At 40.3% G+C, this 24,004-nt stretch overlaps 2 protein-coding genes and 1 pseudogene across 8 annotated transcripts in view; 1 reads left to right on the top strand and 2 right to left on the bottom strand.

The window, feature by feature from the left end:
* Positions 1 to 8,666, bottom strand: part of CDKL2 (cyclin dependent kinase like 2) — a 41,495-nt gene extending 32,829 nt beyond the window's left edge. For 3 of the 4 annotated variants that reach the window (XM_059668325.1, XM_059668342.1, XM_059668349.1), the window contains exon 1: positions 1,552 to 8,666. The gene's annotated coding sequence lies outside the window, so the exon portion shown is untranslated. The remainder of the gene's footprint in view (positions 1 to 1,551) is intronic. The other variant, XM_059668334.1, reaches the window with a different exon arrangement.
* A 70-nt stretch (positions 8,667 to 8,736) lies between these two features.
* LOC132217911 (large ribosomal subunit protein uL11-like) lies at positions 8,737 to 9,220 on the top strand (annotated as a pseudogene).
* Positions 9,221 to 16,720: 7,500 nt separating this feature from the next.
* The window catches only part of G3BP2 (G3BP stress granule assembly factor 2), a 38,091-nt gene continuing 30,807 nt past the window's right edge, over positions 16,721 to 24,004 (bottom strand). For 2 of the 4 annotated variants that reach the window (XM_059668295.1, XM_059668302.1), the window contains 4 exons: positions 22,781 to 22,883; positions 21,348 to 21,476; positions 20,108 to 20,226; positions 16,721 to 19,623 (listed from right to left, as the gene is read on the bottom strand). In XM_059668295.1, the coding sequence (XP_059524278.1) occupies positions 19,351 to 19,623; positions 20,108 to 20,226; positions 21,348 to 21,476; positions 22,781 to 22,883 (624 nt within the window). In that variant the 3' untranslated portion in view covers positions 16,721 to 19,350. The remainder of the gene's footprint in view (positions 19,624 to 20,107; positions 20,227 to 21,347; positions 21,477 to 22,780; positions 22,884 to 24,004) is intronic. The other 2 variants (XM_059668306.1, XM_059668312.1) reach the window with 1 other exon arrangement.

Raw genomic sequence — 24,004 nt, 5'->3', positions numbered from 1 at the left:
AGAGAAACATCAATGATGAAAGAGAATCATTGATTGGCTGCCTCCTGCAGACCCCCCCCCCCCCCCCCCCACTGGGGATGGAGCCTGCAACCCAGGCATTCGTCCTGACCGGGAATCAAACTGTGACCTCCTAGTTCATTGGTCAATGCTCAGTCACTGAGCCACACCAGCCAGGCTGTGTTTATAATTCTTTTCTACTCCCAATTACATGTCATTTTCTGGATAAAGGCAACCCTAATAAAATCTTTCTTACTTTACTAATGATTGATGAAGGTCCAGCAATCAGTCCACTACATATTTTGGTACAGAAAAAAAAAACAACAAAAAACTTTTCAGTCCAAATACAGATAGATTTTAATTCATAAGTTTTATTGCAAATTTCCAACTTTATTTTTAATCTGGTGTTGAAATTAAATTCTAGAACAACAACAACAAAATTCTTCTTAATCCCATTATGCTTCTAAAAGTTTAAGGAGGAAAAAATACCTTTAAGTAAGTTTATATTCAAATGATAACTCATGGTTAAATTTTTTAACCTGACAATATAAAAATACTCAATAAAAGTTTGGGGGAAATATTATCACCTATTACATTGTGTATTTATGGCAATCTAAAGCTAATTTACTCGATTGTGAGTTGTGATGCTTTTCCTTGCTTCCTTATTGGTACATTGATAGTAAAGACAATACAAATATCCTCTGTTCTAACAAACTATGATAATCCAATGAGTACATCTTTAGCATTTTACATATGGTAATTTATATAGTTCCTATTATATAGATATACATGGAACACCAGAAGATTGACCTGGGGGTGAAGGGTGAATGAAAATAAATCCAAGTCAACTGCAACTCAAATTATTTCATTATTTTACGACCAGCTTTGATAATACTATAAACTGTTTACACAGCAGTGTCCCAACACTAACTTTCCATACATTTGACATTTTTAGCTTCCATTTAACGTCTATCAACTACTTTCAAATAAAAAAAAGTCTGTGTTTGAAAAAAAATCTCAACGTTATTTTCTCTCTCCTTTTTAAATAATTTTTCCTTCCACTAAGACAGCATGTTTTTATCAAGGACTAGACTGTAGGTTTATCATGTCAAGGACAAAAATAGATGGAATCTGTACCTTGCATCACTTAAAAATATGTCATCTAGTAAGCTAACATTGTGTAAGTTGACTACTCCAAGTTTATTCTTGCAGCCAACTGCACATTTGGTCACAGCACATAGAACACACCCATTTCTCAAGTGGCACTGCCTGCAAATACCTTAAAGGTCTCACAGCTTATTAAGCCTCTTGTTTCCTGAAACAGTTACTCATAAACGATAACTTTTCATGCCTTCTACCCCCAAACGTAAGGGTAATACAAACGAAGCCTGCCCGGCTGGCAATGTGGTATTTCTGGACATGTGCCATGTAAGAGCATAGTTCTAATACGGACAAGTTAGATAAAAATAATGCTAATTTATCTTGTTCAAGAGATTGAAATCTATTGTACATAAAGAGTGAGATCATAGAAGCCTTTAAAAGTATTATACTTACTGCTTCTTTAATATCCTTTCACGTGGAAAGACCCAAAGGTTTTCAACTCGGAAACAAATTTGAGGTGAAATTCATCTCTCCCGCGGGTCTAAAAAATGCTGACTAGCAAACTAGCAGTTTCAGTGCGGTTACGATTCCTTGTGAGGACACAGTCACGGGCGCCAGGTGAAGCAGAGAGAGGCAGATTGGCCTCGGCCCGCCCCAAGCTCACGCTCAGGAGGACCACTGCCTGCATGCTGCCGTCGTCAAGGCAACGACCTCACTCTGTCCCCAACCATAGGCACAAAGTCTCCAGGGAGAGATACGGCTCAGGTCAGAATGCGTCCACGGCAGGACCGACACCTGCTAAGGCCGAGGCCGGCAGAGAAATCAGCTGGGGTGGGAGGGCGCGGTCTCCCAGCTCGGAAGGTGCCCGGTCCCTGGACTCGGAAACCAGTTCGGCTCCAGCCAGCCCTGGCGAAGGCGTTGGCCACCCAGCTGCAAGGGGGCGGGCCCTTACCCTGCGCCAAGCACCCCGTGTTCTGATTGGCTGATCCCTGTTGTCATGAGCCGTGATTGGCTTAGCGCCAACCACCCTTCCCCTTCACCTGGGGCTCCGCCCGGGTTCGGTTCCCCGACGGCGCGGGTGCCAGCATCTGGACACACCTACATTAAGTAAGGAGACACCTTTCTGCCTTCGCTGGAGACCTCCCCCCGCAGACGCGGGCAGGAGACGGTCCCGGTGTTCATGGGGAGGGTAAATGTGGTGGTGGTTTGTAGGACTGGGAGAAAATGGGAGAGGAGGTCATGCAAAGAGCTCGAGAAAGTGCTCCCCCGCAGCTTCCCCGCTGGGCGGGGAGCGGCCCGAGGCGCCCTCACCCGGGAAGGTTCGGTGTGAGAGGTGGGGCCAGTCTGGGCCAGATGGGGGATGAGGGTGTCGGTCGGAGGTGATGATTAATAGGTGAGGCAAGGTAAAAGTAGGTAGGTGACGACAGAACTTACGTTAGGAGGGACCTTGAGGATAGCCTGGGCACTGGAAGTGAGGGGAATGGAGATACACGAATGAAATAAAAGGACAAAAGTGAGGAAGGTTGGGGAACGCAGTATCCGCGTATGGCAGCCAAATTGGGTGCATTTGGGGGGTGGGATCTTTAAGGCACAGACCAACTCAATTCATACATAACCAGGCAACACTGGTAGATCAGAATCATGCACACGCTTAAGTCACACAAGAAACAGGGTTTAGGGTGCACTGTAGGCCATACCTCTGCAGTAAGGACGCCTTCAGCACTCAGTTATTTTCACGTTAAGTCATGAAAACTAAACGTTTTATAATCATATTTGATCTCTATCTTGATTCAGTTAAGTGTGTTTTGGATAGCAGATATTTATACCCAGTCAATATTACAATATTAATTCCTTTTTGTATGTTAATAAACATTCTGGTTTATAAATAATCCTTTGAGAGTTTGGTTAGCATGAATTAATTTTTCAGTGCTTGATCACCTTGGTCAAAAGGCTTAAAAACTAGTTCCTGAACCTGTAATATTAAGGACAAGACCTGGGACCTAGGTATGAAAATAATATAAGTATTTGGTCAATCCAGGATATAAATTTTAATATAGCAATTAGTTCCTTCCTTTGCTGTGACCAAGTTGAAGGGAGCCGTGCCCAATGTTGTTACCTCAGGCTATAACAGAATCTGATGAACTTCTTTTATATGAGGGGCCGATCACCTTTTATAAAATGGCAAATCCAGGTTTGGGGGGCCTGAAGCTTGACAAGAAGGCAAAAATATTTTGCTTTTGCAACTTTACAAAAATATTCAACAACAAACATTTTAAAGGCTCCTCTAAGCAAGAGGTCCTGAAGCTTAAATCCCACAGGCAATCAAAAGGGTAAACTAAAAATATTGGATTTGGCCCTAACTGGTTTGGCTCACTGGATAGAGCGTCGGCCTGCGGACTTAAGGGTCCCAGGTTTGATTCCAATCGGGGGCATGTACCTTGGTTGCCAGCACATCCCCAGTAGGGGGTGTGCAGGAGGCAGCTGATTGATATTTCTATCTGTCGATGTTTCGAATTCTCTATCCCTCTCCCTTCCTCTCTGTAAAAAGTCAATAAAATATACTTTTAAAAAAATATTGGATTTGGTGAATAGGTAACACTTGAGAAAACAATTTAAAACAGAATTGAGTTTGAAGCCAACTGTAAAGGAGACAGGGCATTCAAGAATTACACATCCTAGGTAAAGTCATTTACATGTTTGCGAAAGAGGAGATAGCATTATATAGATGCAAGATTAATTTAAAAAACACAGGGAAATCTTTGTAATGAAGACGAATGAAGAGAGAGGCGTTAAAGAGTGAAGAAAAGGAATAATTGATTAAAAAAAAACTAAGGACAGGTAGTGAAGAGAAAGTAATTAAGTATGAAAAGGGCTTAGCCTTGAAGAGGTTTAGAAAAAAGGAGTTTAAAGAAAAACTGAGAAAAGTATTGGACGGACACATTAGCTGGCCTAAATCTTCTCAGGTAAAGAACTTCAGTTTTGCAAAACAGATAATGGTGAGATTAAGTCTTAAGGACTTGAGAGCAGAAATTCCTTGAAATAGGTAGTTATGAGAAAACTCATTTCGATATGAAAGGAATTCAAAATAGTAATATGTGCCCACTTGAAACTACTGACTCTGTTTCAAGGGACCTGGCATTCCCAAGGACAAGAACGGAGAAAGTAGATGGTAAATTTCCTCTTAGAGAATTTGCAGCACAGATTAAACAAAGAAGAAATCGAGGATGATGAAGAAAAGCACCACTGAAATGGCTTGCCCATAGGTTCCAGCTAGATAGGAAATTGGTTAATAAACTGAAAATATAGAGGCTTTGAGGAAGTGGAAGTCAGTCATCATAGGCATGAAGAATAAGTTTAATAGGAGAGAAAGCTATTGTCAAAGAAAACTTGTCAATTTAAGATCTTAGGAATGGCACTATCTTCATCATCTGGGATTCAGTGCTGTATCTCTGAGGATTACTCAATAAAAGTTGGAACTAACATCAGGAGCAATATTGGAACCTCCCTTTCGGTTTTTGAAAAACAGTAGAAATGTAAAAATATGTAATTCTGTGGTTAAGACATATAATCTCTATGAAGCTGCTGGTCAAGTTTTCTTACCAGGTTTTTAAAGTATAAGAAACTCCTACCTTAGAATGGCAGCAGAGTTCTCAGCGATTGAGGTTATTATTAACCTTGCCCACCAAAAGCTGTGTCAAATCCTCCTGGTGGGTGGCTGCCAGGGTTTGGCATGAAAGCTCTAAATGACTAAACAAGCAAATAACAACATGATTCTCTCCCACTCCCACCCTGCTGTAGTTTCCCAATTATCATTTTTGTGTGTTTGCTTGATAAAGTTGTAGCTGGGGGGGTGGGGGAGAGGGGGAAAACCTTAGAAAAGTGAAAATGTTATAAAAATCTAAAGAGAACAGTATGGGAGTGCACGAGGTTAGCAACTAGAGAGGAGAGCTTGAGAGATGTGTTAAAGAATTAAAGGTTAGAAGAGACTAAGGATCATATGGCCCATTAATTCCACCCCTAGATATATATACTGAAGAAAAATGAAAACTTGTTCATATAAAAACTTGTACATGAATGTTCATAGCAGCATTAATATTCATAATAGAGAAAAAAAGTGAAACTCAAATGTCCATCAACTGATGAATGGATAAATTGTTATATCCATACAATGGAATACTATTTAGCCATAAAAAGGAATGAGGTACTGATACCATGCTACATGGATGAATCGTAAACATTAAGCTAAGTGAAAGAAGCCAGACATAGAAAGCCACATATTATACCATTACATTTTTATGGAATGTGTGCAGCACAGGCAAATCCTGTGCTGCACACATTCCATATAAAGAAACAGAAAGTAGATTACTGGTTACCAGGGACTGAGAGGGAGATGGGAATGAGGAGTGACTACTAATGGGTAAGGAGTTTCTTTTTAGGGTGATGAAAATGTTCCGGAACTAGTGTTACACAACTTTTTAAAGTAAATATACTGAAAGTCACTGAATTTTGCACTTTAAAAGGGTGAATTTTATGTATGTGAACTATATCTCAATTTAAAAAAATAGAGTACAGGAGGATAAGAAATTTTCAGCCTTCCCAGAAATCTGCCTTTTAAAATAAATGTATGTATTTTGGCTTAGTCCAATTCTTTTACATTAGCAATCATCTCTGTTAAGTGACTTTTGGCAGCAGTCATTTTCTACATATTTTGACATCCCCAATCACGTGCTTGGGTGTTTTGTGCAAAAACAAACAAAGGAAAAACCACCTCTCACTTAGGTCCCATGAGATACTGATTAGTCATGGGGGTTTTGGGCATCACTTCGAGTCACCAAGTGAATGGAAAGGGCATAAAATCTTCAGACAACAAAAAGTAAGATTGTTTTCAGTATAGTATATGAAGCATGCAGCTATGAATACATTCTACCATTCTATTAAGAAAATGGACTGATTCACTTTGAAGTTCTGGTTCTTTGATGGATGGACACTTGCCATAGAAAATAGAATTCTGTTCTCAACCTAGTAGTTGATGCAATAACATCATTACTACATTTTAAAGTAAGACAATTGGAATTTGGAAACCTAAAATACAATATACCACTTATTTTGCCAAATTCAACATAAACCAACACATCTACAGCAGCGGTTGCCAACCTTTCGGACCTCACGGACCACTGGTTGGTGATGGCTGATTTATACTATAAGTGTAAACCTTGGAATTCATTTCTTAAATGTTAACAATAGTATACATTCTGTTTGCACTAGTAACATGCCTCTTTTGAAAAATCTTAACATTCCATCTCTTTCTAGCCTCTATCAGATTCCTCTGTTCATCTTCATAGCAAAACTACAGAAAAAAAAAGGTATGTTCATTTCTTACCTCCAATTCTCTTGGGCTTTCATCCTTATCACTTCACTGAAATAGGTTTTCCCAAGTCATTATGACCTACATCCTGCCAAAGCCATCTGTAGCAGAGATTGCTAGTTGCAATAAGCTAGTTCCTTCTTCCTGTGTGGCTTGTTTCTTTTGTGCGATCTCCATTGCAGTTAGGAGTGGCCAGGTGACTGAATTCAAGTCACATGGGCACCATTTCCAGTCCTGGTCCATAAAAATCTCCATTCAACATTCTCTATGTTCCTTTTCCCTTTCAGCTAGCTACAGTGGAGATGACTATAGTCTGGGGGAGGAGGGCCAGACCACTGGCCTCTTCATTATCACTTTTCTATTTTTTTATATTAGGGGTAAAAAAAAACAAAAACTATTGTGTCTGAGCCATTAGACATCTTGGGTTCTATTTATTATAGCAATTAGACACCCTAATTAATCCACTACCTTATATGACCACTCAACAGCATTACTCAACTGCTTATTTCCTTTTGAGATAAACTCTTGAAACTTAGCTTTCCATGACATCAATGTTGTCCTATTTTGTCTTCCTCAATTTTCTTTGCATGCTTCCCCTGTACTAGAACCCTAAATATTGGGAGTATCTGGGGGCTCAGTCCTGAGCTTCTTCTCCTCTGTACACTCTCTTCTTAGGAAATCTCATCTAATCCCATAGCTGCAGCAAAGACCTATATGGATAACTCATAGCACTGAGCTCTCTTCAGAATTCCAAAATCATACCATATGACATTCATTCTTGGATCTATAATTGGCATATGAAACTTAACACATTGCGGACCAGTAGTTTTATTACTAGCTTTATCCAGTGGCCAGATAAGTTTCTATTGAACGAGTACAAAAAACATTTTACATAAATGTTAAAGGCACGCTTTAAAATTAAATACCCATTGCATTTTGAAGTTATTTATTACATGTTCTTACAAGCTAATATCTTTTTAAAATATGATACTTTGTAAAACACTGTGTAATATGAAGGGACAATTCTCGTGATCCATTCACAATGTGTTAAATGGCTAAAAGAAAACTGTTGATTTTCTTGCCACAATCCACTCCTACTTTAAATTCCCAGGAATCCCTTGAATATTATCTTTTCCTCACATTCAAGATCCAGTCCATAAAAGTCTTATAGGTTCTATCTACAAAATAAATCTTACTAGCTAACCATTTATCACCATCTCTTCTACAGCTCTAATCCAAGCCACCATTACCATTAGCTGACATTTTGACAGGCCTCTCACTAACTCAGATCACATCACTTCCCTGTTCAGATCCCAACAATCCCCGTAAAATCCAAGAGTAAATACAAGAGTAAAATACAAACTACAAGGCCACCCTCAAATTAGCTCTTACCTACTTCTTGATATCATCTGCTTACTGTTATGGCCACACTGGCCTTACTGCCCTTGAATACAACAAACTTTCTAAACAAAGGGGCTCTCCATATGTCCTTTCTTATTTTTGGAACATTCTTCCTCTAGGTCTCAGGACTGCCTTCTCTTCCTTTCAGGCCTTCAATGTACCTCGTCATAGAGCTCACTCATTACCCCCTCGATAATGACTAAGGAACATCTCCCGTCACTATTACGTTCTCTACCTTCACTAATTCTACTCATTAGCCATGTGATCTTGGAAAAGTAGCTAACCCCATTGTGCTTGAATTAACCCTCCTGTAAAGCAAGTAATAATCCTCAAAGGATTGCTGTTAGGACTAAATGAGTTGTGTTGTGCCCAGGACTAATCAGAACTAAAAGTAAATACTTATGGAAAGAAGTACTAAAAAAAATACACATTTCCTGAGAGTAGGCTATACCTGCTATATTGCCAGCATCTAGGAAGGTTTCTGGCTCATATTAGATGCTAATAGTCACTGCATGCTATACAAGTCTTTGTCACCTAGCACATATTTGTTATATAAGTGCCTGCTTTGAAACATCACTCTGAGTCATTTCTGATGTCATCATTCATTGAAATATCTCTCACATGTTTTCTATGCCGAAGTCACTATCCTCATCACCATATGCCAGGCAGTTATGGTTTCTATGTCTTCAAGCTTTACTTTAGTTCACCTCTATAAAAAATATAAAAAACTTAGGGTTATCAGATTAGAGGATATAACAGATGTAAAATGACAGGCCCTCAACATTTTTTTCTTTCAGCTTTCAGCTTGGAAACTTAGGTGCAACTTTCTTCGGTCGTACCAAATCCGTGTTCATCTGACACCAGCTACTTCCATGATGCAGCCAAAGTTCTGCCCCAAAGAGATCAAAGTCCTATACCCGAGGTGCACCGGTGGGGAAGTCTGTGCTGTGTCTGCCCTGACCCCCAAGATTGGTCCCCTGGGCCTGTCTCCAAAAAAGGTTGGCTTTGACATCAACGAAGCAACTGGTGCTTGGAAGGATCTGGGGATTATAGTAACTCTGAACATTCAGAATGACAGACCCAGATTGAGGTAGTGCCTCTGCCTCTGCCCTGATCATGAAAGCCCTCAAAGAATTGCTGAGACAGAAAGAAGCAAAAATTCATTAAACACAGTGGAAATAATCACTTTTGATGAGATTATTAATATTGCCTGACAGATGCAGCACTGATTTTTAGCTAGAAAACTCTCTGAAACCATTAAAAAGATCCTGGGGGTTGCAATGTTGATGGCTGCCACCCTCATGACATCATATAGATAACATTAGCAGTGGTGCAGTGGGATGCTGGGCTAGTTAAGAACCACAAAGGAAAATGTTTCACTAATGAGGTATATTTAGTGACATTATTCCATTAAAGATTGATGGTGAAAATTATTAAAATATTTATGTGTTCAAAAAAATGTTTCAATTAAAGATCATTTGACAACCAAAGAAAACACACATCTATATATATAAAACCCTAATATGCAAGTAGACCAAACAGTGGAACAATTGAACAACCAGTTGCTATGACATGTGCTCACCAGCAGGGGGCGCGTACGCACGAAACATAGCAGGCGAGGGCAGCAGGAGACAACGCAGAACATGGTGGATATTGGCCACAGCAGGATGGTGGAGCAGGTGAGCAGGGGCGCCAGACCAAGGGGGGGCACTGGTCACTGTCATCGGGCCAAGCCTCTGGTGGTTACTGAAAATTCTTTGCTCTGGCGCACTGCAGCCCCATGGGTGCTCACACCTGCTGCTGGCACCAGAGCCACTGCTCACACCTGCTGCCCACGCTGGGCCTGATCGCCGCCTGAGGGCTTCTCCACCTCCCCATGCTCCTGAGGGGTGATTGGGGCAGCAGCTGCCTCTTGCACCCACTGACAGCGCCAGCCCCAATCGCTCTGTGCCATCAGCACATGGGAGCAGTGGCAGTGGGAATGGGGCTGCCAGCAGAAAGGTGACTGGGGGCCGTGGCAGGAGGGGCCAGGCAGGGGCACGGAGGATGGGCTGAGACCCTGCCACTGTGCCCACCACAGCCTCATAGCCCACAGTTCCTTTCAAGGTGCATGAATTTGTGCACTGGGCCCCTAATACATATATTTCCCCCTAAATTCAGAGACTCACAGTACTTAACAGCTATTTGATTTCTGTTCCAAGTCTCTACTCTGTCTCATTCCTTAACATTGTGCTTTCTGAATATTATACCTGATTAAGGGTTCCTTAATTTTAGTCCTGCTAATGCAGGAGGCTATAATTTTATAATTTTCTAAAATAAAGTCATGATAAAAATGCATTGCACTTAAAGTTTAAATTTCTGAACTTTAAATAACTCATCCTTGAAAGCAGATTGACACTTTTTGCTAATCCAGTATTCCAAATAATTTCATACTAGTGTGACTTATCCTTTCTGAGCCTATCTTTTTGGCGGTAACCTAGGTAACTATACTTACCTAGCCTAAATGTTAAATCAGATGTAAAGCTACCAGCAGTGATTCATAGTATATCCTCAAATATTGTAGAAAATTCATTTTAGAGATAAAAACAAGTAACTATTTTATTGGTTACACTATTTTCAAGTAGAAGTGTCTGCTTTTCATTGATTTCTGACTTTATGCTATCCAGAAATTGAATCATTCTCAATTCCTTTTAAGATATCTTACATCCAGCTGCCAAAAAATAAGCTAAACCTATTTCTCTCCAAGTTTTAAACTATTGCAACAGTCTTATCAATTTTCCTGCTTCTATATTTATCCTATCTTCTATAAGGATATCACTGCCATGCTTAATTCTCTTTAATGGTTTCCTATTGCAATTAGAAGAAAATCCAAATTAACTCCTTATCGTGGCAGATTACATGTAGTTCCTATCTCTCCTACCCCACCTCTTATCATTTTGCCACCCTCTGAGCCAACTCCATCTACCCCAGCTTCTTACCATTCACTTCCAAGGTTTTCTTATTTTACAGGTTGTTTTACATTAGCTGGTTCTTCTGACTACAGTGCTCCTAAGTTCCATTTCAACTCTAGAATGGGTGACTGAGGAACAGCTTATCACTTCACTGAAATAGTTCCCAAAAGTCATTATGACCTAATTCCGCCACTCAATTGCTTTTCATTATCTTAACTAGAGGCCCAGTGGATGGATTTGTGCACCTTGAAATTCATTAGAAGGTGGTGGGCGGTGCGGGACTGGGCAAGGAGGGCTGGACACACCTTGGAGCCAACCTCCCGCAGTCCCTCCTCGGCCAGTAGCACTTGGGGCAGTGCCAGGGCTCGAAAGGCATCTGCAGAGTGAGTGGAGTCCCTCCAGCAGGTGGGGGTCCCTCGGCCTGGCCTGCAGGGATCAGGCAGAAAACAGTGGTCTGACATCTCCAAGGGTTTTGGAGTGAGAGGGCACTCTGCAAAGTTGCTGTCGCTTAGCAGCTCCTGCGTTGTCTACCCCCTGGTGGTCAGTGTGCATCATACCTCCCGGCCGGTTGGCCCGTTGCTTAGCCTTTTTTATATACTAAACCAGCAGTCAGACATCCCTTCCCAATCCGGGACCGCTGGCTCCTAACCGCTCACCTGCCTGCCTGCCTGATCACCCCTAACCACTCTGCCTGCCGGCCTGCTCGCCCACAACTGTCCCCCTCCACTCCCCCCCACCGACCTGATCACCCACAACTGTCCTCCCCTCCTGGCCTGATCACCCCTAACCGACTCTGCCTCAGCCCTGCCACCATGTCTTTGTCTGGAAAGTTTCCTGGTCTAATTAGCATATTCTCCTTTTATTAGTATAGATTCTCTTTTTTACAACTACTTTTCTTCATTATCAAATAAGCTCAGGGAGACCAATGGACTTATTCACTCATGTATGCTCAACATCAACAATGCCTGGCACACAGAGGCACTCAATTAACAATAAAAAGTTAAATGGTTTAGCCCAGCATCACGTGTCTCACTCATTCACTTTAAGATTTGACATATGAGTAATTTGAGTTACAAGCTCCGTCACGGAATGAATTAAACTCGTAAGTCAAGGCCCCACTGTAGTAACAACTTGCCCAGCCGATGTGGCTGGTGATGCTCAATGGTTGAGTATCAACACATGAACCAGTAGGTCACAAATTCCCAGTCAGGGCACATGCCCAGGATACAAGCTCAATTCCCAGTTAGGGGGCATGCAGGAGGCAGCTGACCCATGATTCTCTCATCATTGACGTTTCTACCTCTCTCCCCCTCTCCTTTCCAATCTCTGAAATCAATAAAAACATATTTTTAAAAGTTAAACTTAAACAAATAAGAAATAAATAGTAACAACTTACACTTGCTAAAGGCCCACCACTGCATTATTTTAGGTGCTTTATATATTAACTAGGGGCCCGGTGCACGAAATTCGTGCACTGGGTGTGTGTGGGGAGGGGAGAGTCCCTCAGCCCAGCCTGCCCCCTCTCACATACTGGGAGCCCTCAGGCGTTGACCCCCATCACCCTCCAATCGCAGGATCGGCCCCTTGCCCAGGCCTGATGCCTCGGCCAGAGGCGTAGACCCCCATCACCCTCCGATCGCCTGATCGGCCCCTTGCCCAGGCCTGACGCCTCCGCCAGAGGTGTCAGGCTTGGACAGGGGACCCCCATCTCCCCCCGATCACTGGCTCTGGCCCCCGCCCAGGCCTGAGGCCTCTGGCCCAGGAATCATGCCTGGACAGGGGACCCCCATCTCCCTCTGATCGCTTGCTCCACCCCCCGCCCAAGCCTGATGCCTCTGACCCAGGCTTCAGGCCTGGGCAAGGGGACCATCATATCCCCCCAATCCCCGGCTCAGCCCCCCGCCCAGGCCTGATGCCTCGGCCAGAGGAGTTGACCCTCATCACCCTCCGATCACCAATCACCGGATTGGCCCCTTGACCAGGACTGAGGCCTTCGGCAGAGGTGTCAGGCCTGGGCAGGGGACCCCCAGCTCCCTGCGGTTGCAGGCTCCGCCCCTGCCCAGACCTAACGCCTCTGGCCTAGGCGTCCAGCTCGGGCAGCGGGGACCCGCAGCTGCAGCGGCCCCGCGATCGTGGGCTCCGCTTTAGGCCCAGGCAAGGGACCCCTAGCTCCTGGGACTGCCAGCTTCGACCGTGCCCAGCTCCCATCGCTGGCTCCACCCCTACTTCCTGCTATCACTGGCCAGGGCGGCAAAGGCGCCTGATTCTCCGATCATGGCTGGGGGGCAGGGCAAAGGCGGCCCCAGGGCCACCTTTGCCCTGCCCCCCAGCTCTTAGCTCCCCCCTGGGTTTCCGATCACTGTCAGTGGCAGGGGGCTTCTTCCTGCTTTCCCTTTCGCCTCCCTGCATTGTGCCTACATATGCAAATTAACCGCCATCTTGTTGGCAGTTAACTGCGAATCTTAGTTGGCAGTTAACTGCCAATCATAGTTGGCAGTTAACTGCCAATCATAGTTGGCAGTTAACTGCCAATCATAGTTGGCAGTTAATTTGCATATAGCCCTGATTAGCCAATGAAAAGGGTATCGTCGTACACCAATTACCATTTTTCTCTTTTATTAGATAGGATGCACTAAATCCTCACAACCACCTACCTCATTTTACAAATGAGGAAACAGAAACAAAGAAAAAGGCTAACCATTGAATGGGTGGACTTGTCATTCAAGCCCAGGCTATCTTCTAAGCCAGCGGTCACCAACCGATGGTACACAGACCACTGGTGATCCGTGAGGTCCGCAAGGTTGGCAACTGCTGCCTAAGCCCTCCTCTTAAACCATTATATTGTTTGAAATCTACTGAATAAACAACATATTGAAGGTAAGATAGTACCTAGGCAAAATGAAACCACCCAGAGAAAGTTCATGGGGAAAGAGATTGAGCACCAAAGGGATCGAGGAGCAGAAATTATTATGGGATAAGAAAACAGACGCAGTTAAAATATTAATTTCACAAAATTGAAAGCATTCCAAGTAGGCAGCCAGCTATGTCAAAACTTTAAGAGATCAAAGAGAACAGTTAATTTGGTAATTAATACTAAGGTAGTAGTCTTTATGATTTCTTAATTCTAAACCTGCATTTATGGTATTTTTGCCCAGTATTTATTTGATAGTGCTAAAAATTGACTATTTCTGCCCAGCCTCAGGGCTCAGTGGTTGAGTGTCGACCTATGAACTAGCTCACAGTTTAATTCTGGTCAGGGCACATGCCATGCTTACGGGCTCGATCCCCAGTGGGGCACTTGTAAAAGGTAGCCGATCAATGATTCTCTCTCATCACTGATGTTTCTCTCTCTGTCCCCCCTCTACCTTCCCTCTCCCTTCCTCTCTGAAATCAATTAAAAAATAATTTTAAAAATTGACTATTCCTCATTAATTCTGAAACATGTTAAACATAAGCTATATGCTAAAAAAGCAGATTTAAGTCTCTATTTGTTCAAAATACCCCAAAATTTTATTACTTAGGAATTAACTCAATGGTACAAATGATTTTAAACAATTACTCTTTGTGCAACCAACAGAAATCTATCACAAAGGGAAATTTCTTTCATGATGTTAATAGATTGTTCACTTATCCAGTAATTTTAAATTTAGAATTTTGGCATCAAATTGATCAAAATAGTCTACTACTAAATAATTAGAAAACTAATACTTATGAACACAGAATGAAAAGAAAGTCAATGGTCTTTATTCATCTGTAGTTAAAATATAAATTATGATGAGCAACTTTTCATAATTTAAAGGAACAGCACTAACATCTAGCCACTAAATTTTCGTTCACTTGCTACAAACACTATGTTATATAGCACAATTGAAATGAAACACCTTAAGTGGCTAAAACAGTCAAATATCCTGTTTCATATGAAGTTTCCTGGACCAAATGATAATTTGCTACTTCAAATTAATTTGGTTGTTTTAACACCTTTCATACCGCTCAGGAGTTTTCTTGTGTTTCGCGCGCCGTTAAGGACCGCTCACGAGTGTTCTCGTTTTTCACGCCCATGGAAAAAGGAGCGAATTTAGATACTTATGTAAATTTTGTTTGGTCCCTCTTTATAGAGTAAAATGTTTTAAGCAGTACCATACGTTAAAAAAGTACTAGGAACTTTGTTTTTGTAAATAAAAATGTTATAATTATTGAAAAACGACACCTAAAGTGCATTATGATTTAAATAATGTGCAGTTTGCCCGAAAACGTGCAGTCCCTGGCGTATGTCTTAGAGATTTCTATGCGGTACGAAAGGTGTTAATAGTGGCATATGTATTTTATCCCTTCTAAAAAATGCTTTTTCCAGAGCCATGAAATTAGGCACATCATCTATCCTATATAATAAAAGGCTAATATGCAAATCAACCAAACGGTGGAACAACCAGTTGCTATGACACGCACTGACCACCAGGGGGCAGACGCTCAATGCAGGAACTGCCCCCTGGTGGTCAGTATGCTCCCACAGGGGGAATGCTGCTCAGTCAGAAGCCCTGAGCTGGGATCATGGCTGGCAAGCGCAGTGGCGGTGGCAGGAGCCTCTCCCACCTCTGTGGCAGTGCTAAGGACCCCCACAGGGGATGTCCAACTGCCGGCTTGGGCCTGCTCCCCATCAGTTGGATATCCCCCACGGCTCCGACTGTGAGAGGGCACAGGCTGGGCTGAGAGACCCCCAAGTGCATGAATTTTGTGCACTGGGCCTCTAGTATATATATAAAAGCCTAAATGACCATTCAACCATTAGCTATGACATGCACTGACCACCAGGGGGCAGAGGCTCAACGCACAGGCTGGAAACATGGAACAGACTGATAAATCTCAGAAGGGAGGAGGAGGAAGGGTGGGAAGAGATTAACCAAAGATTTTATATGCATACTAGAGGCCCAGTGCACAGGTCTGTGCACCAGTGGGGTCACTTGGCCTGGCCTGTGAAGATCAGGCTGAATCCATGCACTGGGCCTCCGACATCCCCCCCAAGGGATCCCGGATTTTGAGAGGGCACAGGCCAGGCCGAGGGGCCTCTAGTTACATAATAATTAACATGGAAAGTGAGTTTAATATATTTATAAAAGTCTTGTCTGACTTCCTTAAGAGTATTTTAAATAATGGTTCTTTTGGTTTCTCTCCAGTACAAACTTGCGAAGTCTGATTAAGGAATCTTCATTGACTATATTAGGAACAATTCAATTATACCATCCCTTTTAATGAAGAAAAAGTCTCAAATTCCAAAATTATGTATGCTTTAGGACTCATAAATGATTAAATGATTATTCCTCCTTTAATATTCTTTTAGAGTTTGACACATTTGTTTCAATTTCTGAATTGGGTCCTGTCCATAACTTTAGTCAGGGGTCCTCAAACTACGGCCCACGGGCCACATGCGGCCCACCGAAAACATTTATCCGGCCCGCCGGGTGTTTTTGCCGCCGCTACCTGTCCTGCTTAGCAGCCGACTCATCCCGGGCCCGCAGTGCGCCTGTGTGGAATGTCTGAGGGACAGTGAACTGGCCCCTTTTAAAAAGTTTGAGGAATTCTGCTTTAGATAGCCTCAATATTCCCATCCCTTTTCTCCTGTCCGAGATGTGAGGTAGCAATCCTTTGGATAGCCCAAGATTAAAAAAAAAAGAAATTAGTAGTTTGATTTAGATAATTCTTCACCTTCCTTACTATTTATTATTCTAAAATCCTTTAACTTATAAATTGGCTGAACTGGGATAGATCTCTTAACAACTGTTAAGGAAAAATATAAAAATAGTAAGCAGTTGGTTTTAGAACAGCTCATTTTTACTTAAGATGTGTGAAATGCAATTGGGAGAAAACATTTTGGAACACAAACCTATAGATTAAATTAGGGACATAGATAAACGCTGCAGACATCAGTAGTTTATTGTTTGTTTAGTCCAAACACATTCAAAATGGAAACCAAAAGAATACTTTCCACCTGAAACAATTAAACTAGATTCTACTAGCATATAATGTTTAACACATTACAGCAATAAAGATGGTAATCCATTGTCTTCTATACCTACTAAAGCCGAGATGGTAAAGCCAATTTGGTTGCAATAGTGTCACAAGGATAGAATATTACCATCCAAAAAAAAAAAAAAATCAGCAAATAACAGTTATGGTAGATGAATATTTTTACTCTGGTTCACTGAAAAGGGGACAAAATGTTAAAAGTCCACAGTACTGCAGGTGAACAATCACCATGTAAACTTCTCCATGTGATGTTTTAATGATTTATTCATGGTACGTAAAGACTGAAGCTGAATGGCTCTTTGCTCTAATTTTCTATTACACTTAACATTTGCCATTACTTTTGGTGCCAGAACAGTTTTCATGAGTGGAAGGGCAATATCCTGGATTAGAAATTTCACATATATAAAATGGGAAGAAAGAAATGAGTAAAGGAAAAATATGCTATAGAAAAACACTGACAATAAACCACTCATTTAAAAGTAGTTTGAATAAAGGCTTCAAAACTCAAAATTCATTTTCTGGTAAGAACTTCAAGTACTATACATCAGAAAGTGTAAAAACTGTTTTAAGCAGAAAAAAGAAAAATCCTTAAGCCCCCCAAAATGGCAACTATTAAGATATCTGTGTCCCCAAAACGTATGCAATAGTGCAAGACTTTCCTCAAACATGGAAGACCTCATTCAAAGGAAAAAAAGGGACAGATTTAATTTTACTTATATTACCCAGTACATGAAAAACAAAATATGTGCATCATTTGCTAATTTACTAAATAACAAAGTTTTCATAATTCAAAATCCGTTTGCTACTATGTCAAGTGCATTTCTGTTTTTACCAAGATAGAATGGAGAAGTCTTCCATGCTAACAAGCAGCTTTAAGTGGTCACACTTATTTACCCCACTCCTAGCTTGAAACATCAGAAACTGATATGTACCAAATGCTTCAAGCATAAAATTGATCATCCTTTGCCATACTTGTGGTTTACTGGAACTTGCTAAAGAGACAGACAATAATCCAGCAGCTACAAACTCTGCTCACAGAATTGTTTAGAGATTCATGTAAAAATAAAAGATGTCGTCCCAGACTTAAATTCAGAGCCACTTGGGTGCTGACATCAGTTCAAGAATTGTGCAAAATGAATGACAGTTCCCTGCCCCCCCAAATAGAAAATGCAAACACTTAAGAGCTGCTGTTCTTTTCTCTGAAAATTGCAGTATCCTCACTTCAGGTTTACTTGCCATTTATGGAATCTGTCTGCTTTTAAAATGTCACTAAAAATGTACATCAAGTTGATTGACTTTTCCAAGCACCTCTCAAGTGATCTGCTTCATCATTCACATTCATGCTAAGAGAAAAGTCAACAAGAGACTTAAATAACCGACTTCCTCCTTCCCTCTCCCTCCCAAACACACAAGACTCCCTCCCACAGAGAACACAAAGTTGTTAACTAAAGAACAAGGTAAATAATATGCTAGTCAATTTTACTAATTTTAAAGATACTGCAATTTTTATACACTTCAATGATTTTTCAACATTTTGCAGCTGTTTGGCTTTGCAGCACAGCAATTCATACACTATACTGTACAAAATTACCAGCAAGACTGGAATGATGTATTAATAGAAGGCACCATCATGCTTATTACATTACCAGAGAACAAAAATACAGTAAAGACAATTTTCACTGTACACAGCTTAAAGGAAAAAGGGGAGGAGGAGTGTGTTGAGCAGCCAGCCATCCCTGTACTGAAGAGGGGCAGGTAGAAAAATCTTAGATATGGAGCTACTAAATCTGGTCTAGTATTCAAGACCATAGCATTTGAAGTTCTGATTTTTGTTATTTAGTTCAAAGTAAATAATTTCCTTCTGGAATATACTTGTAGTCTTGTTAAGGTTTATGTGTACACACGCTGGTCACAGCAAGCAGATAAAATGCCCTCATCATTTCACAAACTATTTTCTACTGGAAAAAAGGATGAAAGATTTTTCTCCCCTGTTGCCTCCTGTTGCAGATGTCAATGTTAATGAGTTCAGAGTACCCATTAGTGCATTTTGATGAGTGCATAAAAAGTTTCTGTTGGTTTGTATTTTGGGGGAGCCAAGAAAAAAGGCAAGATTCTCCAATTGCACTATTTGTGTTTCCAAGATTAATAGGCAGAAACAGTAACACTTAAAACAAAATGTGCAGCAGAGGATTTTTTTTTTTTTACTCAAAGGACCTGAATTCAGTTGGGCATGTCCTCTTAAAAAGTTCATTTTGTTGTAGATAGTTTAAGATATGGTCATTCCTCAGTCCTCAATTCTCCAAGTCTAGATTTATAAATTAACAATGTGAATCCTGTTGTGAAATTGGGGAAATAATGTCCACCTCAATTTAACTCATAACCAAAAGATGCTTTTCACATCAAAGAAATGATCAAAAAGGCTGTGTCACATTCCAAAGCCAAAAAAAAAAATTAACAAGAATGCAAACACGATGAATAATGTACCACTGCCAAGACTTTGCCAACAGTGGGGCTTCAGCGACGCTGTCCTGTGAAGCGGCCTTCCATCTGCCCGGTTCCTCTTCCAGAGCCAAGTTTCTGTGCCATGCCACCTCTTGGAGGAGGTCCTCTTCCATCCCGGTCACGCATCATTCCACCACTCACTATTCCACGTGGACCACCAGGACCTCGATCATTGCGCCTAATATCCCTGCGATCATCACCACCACCTCTGGTTTCTCGCTCTCTTGCAGCTCTTGTTTTTTTCTCTTCCACATTTAAACGCACTTCCCCTCGAAACATAATTGGCTTTAAAAGGGAACAAAAAGATTTACATGGGCAGGTTAGACAGTAATAGTAAGTATTTCTTTGTATATGTAAATAAGAAAATCCTAAGAAACAAATTTAAAATGACCCACACCTCAGACTTTAAAACTAACAATTCTCTATTCTTTGCATAAACCAGCAGTTCTCAACCTGTGGGTCGCGACCATCGGAAAACACATATAGCATTATCAGATATTTACGTTACACTTCATAACAGTAGTAAAATTACAGTTATGAACTAGCAACGAAAATAATTTTATGGTTGGGGGTCACCACAACATGAGGAACTGTATTAAAGGGTCGCGGCATTAGGAAGGTTGAGAACCACTGGCATAAACCATTTCATAATGAACAATTCTTAGTTTTAACATTAAAAAAGATTCTCTATGGTTTAAAAATGCACCAGATTAATGTTATATACAACAGGAATAATAAAGTCTTGAATTATGCCCTTTAGGTCACTTACTTTTGCAATTAAGATTCTCTGAACTGGTTCAGAGTCATCAAAAACCACAAAACCAAAATTTGGAAGCTTTCCGCCAACACCCTTGGTATTGATGCGAAGTTCCACAACATTCCCAAAACCTGTGAAAACAAACATACATTGCACCAAGGGTTAAAATTTTTTTTAATGGTAAGTTCACATTAATATTTTTATTTTTATTTATTATTATTTTTAATCCTCACCCGAGGATATTTTTCCATTGATTTTTAGAGAGAGTGGGAGAGAGAGGGAAAGACAGAGAAAGATATTGATGTGAGAGAAACACATCAATTGGTTGCCTCCTGTACATGCCCTGACCAGGGCTTGGGCCTGGGCGGAGCCTGCAACCGAGGTACAGTGGGGCCTTGACTTATGAGTGTCCCGACTAACGAGTTTTTCGAGATATGAGCCGTCTCTCGGCCGATTTTTTGCTTTGAGTTGCGAGCTAAAATTTGGGTTACAAGCCAGCTTCAGATACCCCACCGCTAGTTGGCGCAGTGAACACCACAACATCAGCCCAGCATCACGTGTCTCACTCATTCACTTTAAGATTTGACATACGAGTAATTTGAGTTACGAGCTCCGTCACGGAACGAATTAAACTCGTAAGTCAAGGCCCCACTGTACATGCCCTTCACTAGAATTGAACCTGGGGCTCTTCGGTTCATGGGCCAATGCTCTATCCAATGAGCCAAACTAACCAGGGCACCAAGGGTTAAATATTTTAACAGAATACTTTGTGGCCTCAATTGTTCAAGATGAATAACCTTAATCTCCTTGATCCATCTCAAAATAAAAGTTGCAAGTGGCTATATCCAACAACAATTAAGGTACATATTCACTCATATAGGTCATTCATCTAAGACACCAACAAGTAGCTGGACTATTTGTTTTGTAACCCTTCAGCATCTTTATTAGACATTTCAAAAGGAGAGTTATCTACATGATTTTAGAAAGACAATGCTATTTTCTATTTCTGATTTTTATTTGCTAAATTCATCCCACCTCCAAATTTAACACTGATTCATCCTGCTCCTTCGTCTCACCTACAGAGAACCAGGCCAGTCCACACTAAGTACAATCACTGAGAAACATCTGAGATAGCCATCTACTCTCTTCTGATAAGTGGTTAGTACCTGGAGATATTCTAATTACTATGGAAAAAGCTCTGTTTTTCTCCTGTTTAATTTTAAGATAAAACAAAATAAAATAAACCACTTACTCATGAAGAACTCTTTCAGTTCATTTTCATCAATATCATGTGGCAAGTTGCCAACAAAAAGTTGATGACTGTCTGGATAGCGAATTATTCTACGGTTGTCAGATTCATTCTGTTCTATATCTCCTCTGCCTGAGAAAAGAATAGAGCAGATATAAAGTTCACAACATCTTCTAAAAATTAGTTCAAAGCAATGAATATAAAAATCACTTAATATCAATATTCCTGGTTTAGTTTAATAAGATAGTGAGAGTTCCTTGAACAGAGATGAAAGTGCCTATTATTAGTAGGTTAATAAGGAAATGTGATAATGAAGTGTAAAGTGAGGGTACTGACTAGATTGCACAAGTCCCTTCTAGATCTACTCATCTGATTGATTATATGAAAGGCAAATGTTAGTAGTTCAAGTTTCCCTCCTTAAACTCTTGCCATTACCCAAGGAACCAAATAGATTTCATATAGTGAGATATATTTGTACTAAACATGTGTTTAGTATTTTGAAATACACAAATTACTTAATCTTTGGTAGTATGAAATTATAGCCAAATCAGTAAATTTAATAGTAATACTTCATGTATATATTATGTATGTTAGGGTGTTCATATACATTAATACACATATATATATAAATTGTATTTGATCCTTCCAGTAACACAAAAAACACAGGCATATAAGAAAGGCATTGCACAAGAAAAATTTGTATAACTGAATGGTATAAGATAATCTCATAATTTAAGGGGGTATCACCTAAGATCATAAACTCAATCAGTGGCAAAGCTAGGATAAACCCTAGCTTCCATGACTTCTGGTTTAATAACACATCACTTATATTTTACTTTTGTGGAAAAAATTACACATTCTAAATTTGATGTATACTATCTCCCACCTCCTCCCAAAAGCAATCTAAACATACTTATATTATTCAAATAGAGGTGCTATATGTATTAGCTAAAAATGGAAACAAGTCAAAAATCATGGCAACTTACTTAAAACCTAAGACAATCAAAATAAGAAGAATCAGGGTGTGCTTATTTGTTTATCTGTGAAGAGATAAGAGTGCTAAGTAAGAAAGTAGGTTATTGGCAGCTCGGTTTTGAATTCTTAGAACCAGTGACAATAACCAAATACTTGGCTCAAAATTATTATTAATAACTATCTTCAAAATACATGTCTCTATGGCATGACAACTAATCCTCCCCTAAAAGTTAGTTGTTTTGTACCAGACTGAATTTTAGCAGGTTATTTAAACCTTTAAGCATTTTGAAAATGAAAGAAAAGAATTTGGGTATAAAACACTATCTGTATTGAAACAACATAGATCTTGTTTCTGTAAAAACAAAAAACACACACACAGAGAGTTTTCAAGTTTTCAGTATTTTCCAACTTTTCAAGTACTAAACACAAAATTCTAACAGTTAGAGGAGGGACTGACTCACCTGGTCTTGGTCCTCTAGGAGGAAAACCAGGTCGTTCTCTAGGTCGTTGTTCACGCACACGAGGTGGCTGAGACTGAACTTCTGGTTTAGCTTCAACTCTCGGCTAAAATACAAGGGAAAAAAACACATTATAAAATGCAAGGGAAAACACACATTATAAAGAAAAGAAACACATTCCATAGAAAAAACCAACAAAAGCAACTACCAAAAGTCACTAACAGGCATAATGGTAATTTTAAGTTTAGAATGTTTTTAACATAGTGTCTAATTATACATGAAAAATAATTTTATAAAAATATTCTGTACCAATCTAGGACTGTAGGGTAGGCTTTGTTTTCCCACTCAAGGCCATATAACTCACAATAAGCTATTTTTTACAACCATATTTTAAAAGTTACATCCACACTGAGAAAGCATAAAAATCACAGAAATGCAAGATGAACCAGCCACTCCATGTAAACACACACACACAAGAGTCATCTTTATTTCAGGAAGACAAGAATATCTGGCACATACTTTCTAATTATCTAGCTTGCTGCCCTTCAAATGTAAGTGCTCAGCAATATCCTCTAAACCTCACCCTATAAATAAACCTTGAAAATCAATATTTTGATAGATCAAAATATACAACTTAGCTTATTCTAGTACCTAAAAATACTACTTTTAAGTCAAAATGCACGTAAGAAAACAAGATAGAAACATGTATATAGTATCTCAAATAGTCAAAGAAGTCTTTTAACTTTCTATTGCTCTTCCTTATGAGAAAGGTGTGCATTTATTTAAGGACTGACCCCAACAATTTTCCTTAACTGTTTCTTGAGAGATAATTGGGGGAGGGAGGTAATGGGACATTTAAGATGCCTTCCAAAAGTTTCTGCTAACTGCTGAATTAAACACATACAATTCAACTATTTTAAAAACAAAATAACATCCACATCTATCACATTTTCTTTTAATATAATGGCATGTTCAGTATTCCCAACTTCTTCAGGTTATCTACTGCCCAAATATTTGTAGTACAAGGAAGAGATAAAATATATGGACCTTCAAAGGATGCTGAAAACACTCAGCAGTATATGAAGAACATGTTGTCAAGTCGGGAAGCTAGTAATTTCAGTGCTGTCTTTATGGTTGATCATCTCTAAGGACCTCAGTCCCAGCAGTGGCTCAAACTCATCATTTATATATAACTGAAGTATTATAATTTGCAAGGACATTTTTTTA

This window comes from Myotis daubentonii, chromosome 1, assembly GCF_963259705.1.
Source record: "Myotis daubentonii chromosome 1, mMyoDau2.1, whole genome shotgun sequence".
In the NCBI taxonomy this organism is placed as follows: domain Eukaryota; kingdom Metazoa; phylum Chordata; class Mammalia; order Chiroptera; family Vespertilionidae; genus Myotis; species Myotis daubentonii.
Note: the sequence above shows the minus strand (reverse complement) of the source record. Positions and strands in the feature narration are given on the sequence as shown.